This window comes from Juglans microcarpa x Juglans regia, chromosome 8D, assembly GCF_004785595.1.
Source record: "Juglans microcarpa x Juglans regia isolate MS1-56 chromosome 8D, Jm3101_v1.0, whole genome shotgun sequence".
Classification (NCBI taxonomy): Eukaryota; Viridiplantae; Streptophyta; class Magnoliopsida; order Fagales; family Juglandaceae; genus Juglans; species Juglans microcarpa x Juglans regia.
Window position 1 is genome coordinate 21,592,474 of NC_054608.1, and position 9,276 is coordinate 21,601,749.

The window sequence follows — 9,276 nt, forward strand, 5'->3', positions numbered from 1 at the left end:
GGCACAGGAGTAGCTCGGCGAATTGACAACACAAGCATATTATCTTCTACTATGCAACACCCTACTATCGTGGAGACCAAGTCGGTAACTATAAATAAGACACTACCAGCAACAAACAAGGTAATCCATCACTATCACCATACACTCTCGTCTTGATTACTGTTTATCATCTCCTTCATCATCACTGTCTTAAGCATCGGAGCATCAATGGATCCGAGGTCCCCCATTTGGTTACTGTGTAGGTGATCGCTGTACACTGCCTGCGTGGAGTTGCCCAGGCCCACGAAATACGACGTCAATAGGGATCATAATCAGGGACCATGAAGGAAAGGTGAAGGCAACATTACAACCCAATAGATACTTATTCCCAGATGCAAAGATGGCAGAGGCAACTGCTGCTTTAAAAGCTGTGATTCTAAGTGTGCATATGAGGCTGGACAACGTGATTTTTTAGGGGGAAGCTGAGAGTGTAGTAAACAACATCAATGGAAGGAATGATAGCTGGAGCTCTGTTGGCATCATAGTCAAAGATATACAAATCATGCTACAAAAGTTGCAGCATTGGAAAGTTGTTTTTGTACCTAGAAGTCTTAATAATTTAGCTCATTGTTTGGCAAATGATGCACTCAAACTCTCTGAGGATAGCATTATTTTGGAGGAAGTCCCTCCTTGTATCCATCATTTGATATAGCAAGTTGAATAAAGATTATTCTTCTTCTAATAAAAAAAAAAAAAAAAAGACTCTAGTTTCGTTTTGATCTATTTTTAACTACTTCTATTAGGCAATTTTGATCAAAGGTGATAATATCATTACACTTCCTTTATTATTGCTTTACTACTCGGTTTTTTTTTTCTCTCTCTCTCTCTCCCTGAATCTAGATCAAAAATCTCAAAACATGACCTTCTTACGTAATATAGAAAAAAATAAATAGTCATATAATTTAATTAAAAATAAATTCAATTTTATAAATGGTAAAAGAAGGTCAATTTTTATAAATTTAAATTTATTTTTATTTAATTTACATGATTATATTAATTGATTAAATTTATTTTCTTTTAGATTATGCAAGAAGGTCTTGTTTTATGATTTTTAATCCATATTTAAATAGCAAAAAAAAAAAAAAAAGGTTAAATAGTAAAACAATAGTGAATGAGATGTAAGGGTATTGTAAGGAGATTGTCCCCCCTCTAACCCAGCATGCCCGAGTATAACAACTAAGAGAACTAGGACCGAAGACCCAGCCCAGAACGAACAAAGTCTCCAACTCGGCCCATGGGTAGGGGCTCCTTTGGACGCAACCAGCATGAGGGAGAGTGCTGCAGGGGATGAGACTCATCGATCTGGAAACCTCTTGAGTTACGGGGAACCCTCGATCCTTTGATAGGAAGGACATCAACAGACCACCAAGGATACTAGCCAGGAGAGGGAAATCAGAGAATTACGCAGTATTTATGTCCCCACCACCAGAGCTACACGCCACATTAGTGATGTCGTCGCAAAGTCACGTTGCATTAAAGACATAGACTCCATGGAGGCATGCACGAGCTGTCCCCTTAGACGTACGATATAAATAGTAAGTCTCAGGTACAAGAAAAGGTCTTTGATCCCTAGACTCTTTCACTTATTTACAAACTTCCAATAAAATTTACTAACTTGGCATCGAAGACTCCTAGCTCCAAGGCTGCCCTCTCCTAATTGTCTTCCTGCATATCTTTTGTAGGTCAATTTTTGAATACCTGAGATGTCGGAGCTTAACCTAAAGGTGTGCGAAACATGACGTTAATAGTGGTACCGTCCGTGGGATCCATGTAGATCTTTTGTGTATTTCATGCTTACGACAACCCGTTCCGGACAGCTCAAGAGAGACACGGGGGAAGCCATGGAAGCACGATGAGATGCAAACGCTCCGTAAAGAAAACGAGGAACTCTGAAAACCTCAGCAGGTGCAGGCTGAGGAAGTAGAATCCGACGATAATGAGCATATGAAGTCCCAAAACATACAGGCTGGACCAAATAGGGAGGAGGAGCAGAAGAACATGCAGGAAGGTGGGCACGTCGTCATCAGCGGGCCAACTGCTCATAAGCACTGGTATACCCTACACAAAGGAGGTGATGGCTATGCCCTTACCACGAAAGTTCAGGGTCCAGGCCATGGAAATGTATGATGGAGGGAGGGACCCTCTTAAGCACCTGGAAACCTTCAGGGCTCATATGAAGCTGCATGGCTTCCTGGGTGAGGTGGCATGTAGAGCATTCCCCCTTACCTTGAAGGGGCCGGCACCCCTATGGTTCGGGTCTCTAGCACCTGGATTCGTAAACAGTTTTGGCGAGCTAGCTAGATTGTTTCTAACTCAATTCATGTTGAGTCGGAGGAGGCAGTGTACCTCCTTACCATCAACAGGGGCAGGACGAAAACCTAAAGTCCTAGCTAGCTTGGTTCAACATGGAGCACATGACCATTGACGATCAGGACGAGAAGATAACCTTGGCCGCTCTTCTAGGAGGGGTTTGGCCGCGATCCCAATTTATGGTCGTACTTGCAAGGAGGACTCCCGTGACTTTGCGGGAGTTGATGGATCAGGTCGACAACTTCATCAATGCAGAGAACACTCTTCAGGCCCTGACGGAGCCAAGAAGGAGGGAGCTGGAGCGAGCAGAGAAGAAGGCAAAGGTCCTGACTAAGGCTAAGACCCACGAAAAGCCAGAGAAGAGATCCCAAGACAAGAGGTTGGAGGAAGTCCCGACAAGGGGACTGAGACCTTGGTTTGACTGACCTACAATTACCATCCATGAGATCGACACTCCCGCCTCCCGATGAGAGGATGACCGGGGTATAGCATGCCGCTACTGCACATATCACAGGTCCACCTCGCATAACACCGACGATTGCTTCTTGCAGCAAGGGAGGAGGGAATATATGGAGGAGATGAGGCAGCATTACCCTCGTCTAAAAATTGGAGCAAGAAAGAAGGGGAAGGTCGGGTGAAAGGAGCAGTGACCAGGTCGACCGGCCCAGGAGGGAAGACAACCCCGGCGGCGACCACTGGCGCGGGGGCAACAGCAAGATCGTCCTCACTTACCATCACGGGGGAACCTCCACTCTGAGAGATCCGAACCATAGCAGGAGGATTTTTGGGTGGGGGTGTTTCCTCCTCAGGTAGAAGAGCACACGCCATGCAGGCACGGTACCACGAGGTGTATTAGGCTGAGTACCATTCTGCCAAGCATCGAATGGGTGAATCTACCTCTGTCATCTCCTTCATAGAAGCCAACAACGAGGGGGTCCTGTACCCCCACGACGACGCGCTAGTGGTGACTATGTTGGTTGTCAACTTCACCACCCGCATAATCCTCATTGACAACGAGAGTTTTGCGGACATCCTTTTTCTGGGAGGCCTTAACGAGAATGGGAATAGATGCTACTCAGCTGCACTCGGCCGCCATGCCATTGAAAGGTTTCTTTGGGAGTATGGTTCAGGCTGTGGGAGCCATCACTCTGTCAGTCCTCACCGACAGCAACCCCTGCACAGCCCCATCATGCTTGACTTTCTGGTGGTGAGGACCCTATCGTCGTACAATGCCATCATTGGAAGACCTGCCCTCAACAGCTTGCGGGCTGTCACGTCACCTCAAGATGAAATTCTCAATTCCCAAGGAGTGGGAGAAATCCGAGGCGAATAGGGCTTGGCAAGAGAATGCTACGTCCAAGAGCTGAAGCAGAAGGATGGTGGGCTTACCTTAGACGGCGTCCTTGGGAAAGAATAGGCCATGCACTGCTTGGAGAGCCTTGGCAGGCCTTCGTCTACAACTCGTCCTACTGGGCTCGAAGGGGAGTGAGAGGGTGCATTGCCCCAAAAGGCAGAATGAACGAAAGCTCCCCAACCAAAAACTTTGTCCCCCCTTATTTTGTAGTATGCCTTTTTAAATTTGTAAATTCTTGTTATTTAATGAAAAACATGATTTTCTAGAATAGTACAACATGCCTACTTCAGACTTTCGTACTATCAACAAAATGCCAACAAGACAATCTACGATTAGCGAAATCTGCAACGACAAAGTCATCAACTGATTAATGTTTACCTTCCCTGCGATGTCACCGGGTGAGAGCAGGTCCAATCTCAAATTGCTTGTGTAACATACCTCTTGCGGGTCAAAGGGAAGGGCTAGGTTGAAGGCCACTTTATCCCTTCGACGATCGAGAGTGGGTCTTGCCCCCTGACAACCTAAATAGCTTACCTCGACCTCCATCGCAGTGAAGAGCGAACCAGTCACATCGCTGACCGAATAAATTACCTCCCCCGTGGGATACCAAAGGGAGCCAAAAAGTTGCCTTGTCCATTCCGCGACGAAGTGTGGGTCAGCCCTCGGTGAACCGAAAACGAAGACTTACCTTCCTTGTGAGCGTCAACAGGTGGGTGCAGGTCTAGTTACAAACTGTCCGAACGACGTAATTCCCTTGGGATCAAAGGGGAAAACTAGGCGGAAGGCTGTTCTACCCCTCCCGCAATGGAGAGCGGATCATGCCCCTCCGATGAGGGGGGTCTTAACAGATGACCAAACGACGTCGTTGGTCATCTATTATTAAGTTAAAAAAATTAACTCAGGCATGAATCAACAAAGTGTGACTACCTCGTTTCATGCCTGGGGTTTTTTCTTATATATAAATACTACATAATAATTTATATATATATATTAATATATATAAGTGGGGCGAGGGAAACCCAGAGAGGGAAGCCCGGAGCGGGGTTGGGCCTCTTCAAGTCCCCGCCTCCGCTGGAGGCCTTAGATGCGGGTAGGGCCAACTGCCCCTGCATCTGCAGCACGGATGCCCGCCCCGCCCATGCGGTGGTTGGGCAGACGGGTGTGGGGCCCCGCTACCCACCCCTACCTCATTAACCTTTAAGTTCAGTGTTTAGTATTTTTCACATCTCAAGAGATGTTAACATACTTCCAAACATCGCAATTAAATTATTGTAGTTAGTGTTTTCAGAATAGTACTGCTAGGGTGCCGTCCAGCAGTGACCTTTGTCTGAGTAAAATTTTATTTTTTAATTTTTTTAATCTATATTTTTTTTAATATTTTTTATTATCTTTAGAAAATAAAAAAATATCAATATACTAATAGTTATTTCCTTAATCAGTAAGTAAAAGAAAAAAAGATAGATATATGAACGGTCAAAATGAGAGGGCAAAATTGAATGATATAGTAGCATTATTCTTTCAAGAAAGCATTTTTGAGGGTGTAGCACGAGACGAGTCCCGATAAGGACAAAAAAGTTTTATTTTATTTCATTTATTTTTTAATTTTTTTCATTCATTTTTTATATTTTTAAATATTTAAGAAAAGTTCACAATATCATTAAAAAATACTTACTTAATCACTAAGTGAAAAAAAATTGTCAGGATACAACTGTCGTTGATTTTTTTTAAATTTTTTTCATTAATTTTTTTATATCTTTAAACATTATTTTTAAAGAAAAATCATAATATTATTAAAAAATACTTTTTTAATCACTAATAAAAAAATTGTGAGGATCCAATCGAGACCCACTGTCAGTGAGAGTAACATTTTTCATTTTTGAGAGCATTGGAAGATTTTTTTTAAATTGAGAGTTCTGGAGGTTGAGTGTATCGCAATCACTCACATTTATGGGTGATAAACGGTTGGTTCGGACCGGAAAAACCGAATGGACTGGACCAGACTGAGACGAAGATAGGTTGGTCTCGGTCTATGTTTTAGAGGACTAAAAAGTTTCGGTCTGGTCCCAGTGTAGGGTTTTTCCATCTCGGACCGGACCGAATGAAAAATAAAAATAAAAATAAAAAATATATTATATATATATTATTTATATAATAATTTTACAATTTATTATGTAATTTTCATCTAACCTATCACTATTATATAAAATTTTAAATATGTTATTAACACTTGTTAATATTCTATCAATTAACTAAAATATAATATCAATTAGCTAATTATATAGTAATTATATAAATTAATAATTTAATTTTCATCTATTTATTATTGTTGACCATATAAAATCTTTTTTTATTGAGTTAGTTACATAATACACATTAATAAGTCATTTAATTTTAATTTAATATTTTAAATAAATTTCTTTTATTAATTGATTTAAAAAAATAAAAAAATCATTAGGCAGGACAAACCCCAATCCAGTCCGTATGGGTGTTCGGTCCAATTCGATAAAAAAATGATGGAATAGGATCGGACCGATCGATTTGCACCCTTAGTCACATCAAGCCGATGAAAAATCACATGATCACATAGCCCAAACTCATGCTACTCCAATGACAAGCTATTTATGCCCGATGACAAGCTATTTTAAGTGTTGAGAATATTAGAAAAAAATGTTGAGAATATTGGTTCAAAACATATTTATGCCCGATAACAAGCTATTTTAAATGTTTTATTTATTTATTTTGATATTAAATATATTAAGGTTTCTCAAAATGCCATCTCAGACTTTTTTACTCTTGAATTTCTGCAGAATCATGATAAGTAGAAAAGATAAGCAAATTTCACATGTTCCTATCCCTAACAGGCAACTAGTAAAACATGAACTTTCTTCTCCACTTGATATTTTTTTATCAGTATCAATATCAAACTTTGATGTAACCTCGAACTTTACTTTCTGCCCAAAAGAGTTAGTAGTAATGCCATCAAATTTAGTAAGACAAGGATATAAAGAGATATAAAAGGCATACTTAGAATCACATTATCAGTCATATTCTTAACAAGAACAAAATGAATTTTAAAACAACTAATCTTGGCACAAATGAGCATTTTTCAATTTATATTTAATCTTTATATATATATAAATTATATATATATATATATGTTTTGGGCTATGCATAATCCCAGTTCGAGAGGCGGGGTTGGGCCGAGCATGCCCCCTACCTCCTATTTCCCCTGTGGGTGGAGGCCTCCATCCCCATGGGCAGGCTAGGTTGTTAGCGTCGCCTAGGAAAGGCTGGGGTGGCGGAGTGGCAAGAGGTGGAGCCACGATGCCCATTCCTAAATATTGTAACAAAATATTTAATAATTCAAGTATAAAATTTAATTCATACAGGAAAATGATAGTATGAACTATGAGTTTGTGTCTCTTCATTTTGACTGTTCATGTATTTACTTTTTTTTTTACTTAATAATTAAAGAAGTGTCTTTAGTGTATTAATATACTTTTATTTTTTATTTTTTGAAAATATGTAAAAATGTTTAAAAAATATATAAAAAAAAAATTTAAAATGTATATTTTATACTAATAGGCATATCCAGTGGTCAAAGCTGGCAGCACCCATTCATATAACATACAGCAATATGGAGTAATTAAAAGGAAAAAATATTAACGATGCATAAAACCGAATTGAATCCGACTAGATCAATCAAAATTGATTGACCGACCGAATCGGCTATATTAAAAAAAAAAAAACGATCATTTCGATTTGAATATTCATGAATCGGTTTTGTTCGGTCTACCAATATGCATGCCTAAAAAACCGACCGAACCGATATCACTGCCTACGGGTACAAAAGAATTGTAAGTGTTGGCTCTGATCACTTCCCAAGATCAGCTAATTGTTGGATGAAGTCATCTAAATTTATATCGGAACTACCTCCTTTGACTGCACATAGGGATGCGGCACTCAGCTCCTTGGCCAGGACCCTCTCTGGCCTACCCTCTTCAACCGACATGGCCAACAGCCGAGCCAACTCGGCTGATTCGGGAATGCTCTGAGTGCCCTCACAAGCTCTGATTGCAACCCCTAACTGCTCCACCAACAACTTGGCATTCGTGTACTGGTCCGCACCCATTGGCCATGTCAACATCACAACTCCAGCGGCAATCCCCTCTAGCACCGAGTTCCACCCGCAGTGAGTCACGAACGCACCCACGGCTCGGTGGCCCAGTATGGATACCTGTGGTGCCCATCCCCTTATCACAAACCCTCTGCCCGCCACGCGATCTTCGAACCCATCGGGAATGACGCCATGATCAGCATTCGAATGCTGCTGCTCGTCTTCATGAGGCACCCTCACGCACAAAACAAACTGGACGCCACTCTGTTCCAACGCAGCAGCCAGCACATCCATTTGCCTACTTGTCAATGCCACACTACTCCCGAAGCAAACATAGACAATCGAGTTGTCCGAACGAGCATCCAACCACATCTTGAGATGATGGAACTGCACAGAACTTGCTTTACCCCTAACAATGGATTCGTGGTGTTCCAGAGGCAATAAGGGTCCTACGGCCCACACCCGATCATTTCCGAGTTCTTTCTTCAGATGCGTAAAGTAAACGCGCTCCAGATCGACGAACGAATTAAACACCATTCCCCAACTCATCGAATTGGCTCGCATGTTATTTCTATAAAATTCTGTATCTGGGTCTCCTTTATAGCTTCTATAAAGTCCGGGGATCTGCCACCATGGATAAGCTGGGGAATTCGGGAGTTTCGGGAACGAAACCTGGAAGTTGATATCCTCCGGATCATCGTTTTCCCTTGGATCGCGAGTAAGAGAGAATGAAACCGACAACGTAAAGGCACCGGAAGGTGAGAAGACGACCCGAGGAATACCGAGCTCGCACGCTAGGTCCTGGGTCCAACCGAGAAAGAAATCCGAGATAATGGCAACAGGGGGCGAGGAATGAGATCGGAACCATTGGAGGAGGATAGGATAGTGAAGGTCACGCAAAGCGCGCATGGTAGCAACGATCCTCTTCTGCGGAGGAGACGTAATATCAGGGGCAGGAAGAATCAAGTGTTTGAGAGAAGACGGGTGTGCGAAGTAAGGAAGGTGAGAGGGGGTGACGAAAACGGTGACAGTGAGGCCGCGGGTTAGCAGGCGGTGAGTGAGGTCGAGCAGAGGTATAATATGGCCTGGGGTTGGGTAGGGATAAGCCACTATGTGCACGCCTGTGGACATGGTTAAGAAACTTTGGTGTGGTTCTTCCGTGTTCTTTACTGGGCAATGGCCGGAATATTTATATCCATATGCATTTGTTTGTATATATGGGGACAGTGATAGCATTTTACTACTTAATGGTTTTATTAATGAGTAATGATATAATAATATTATAAAATAGGATAATTTTATAAAATTATGTTATTTTTATAAGATTTTTTATAAATATATTTTTTATTTAAAATATAATTATATAAAATATTATGTATAAATTATTTTCTTTTATTGTTTATGTTATAACTTGCTTTGCGTCACGACTGAGGTCTTTGACTCTTTGCAGTTGCAG

The 9,276-nt window shown here is 41.5% G+C and overlaps 1 protein-coding gene across 1 annotated transcript; it reads right to left on the reverse strand.

Annotated features, from left to right (window-relative positions):
• Nucleotides 1-7,525: 7,525 nt before the first annotated feature.
• On the reverse strand, nucleotides 7,526-9,060 carry LOC121243611 (UDP-glycosyltransferase 89B2-like). The gene has a single exon (XM_041141736.1). It carries the CDS (start codon nucleotides 9,054-9,056, stop codon nucleotides 7,578-7,580), a length of 1,479 nt encoding a protein of 492 aa, XP_040997670.1. The 5' UTR covers nucleotides 9,057-9,060; the 3' UTR covers nucleotides 7,526-7,577.
• Between the last annotated feature and the right edge of the window lie 216 nt (nucleotides 9,061-9,276).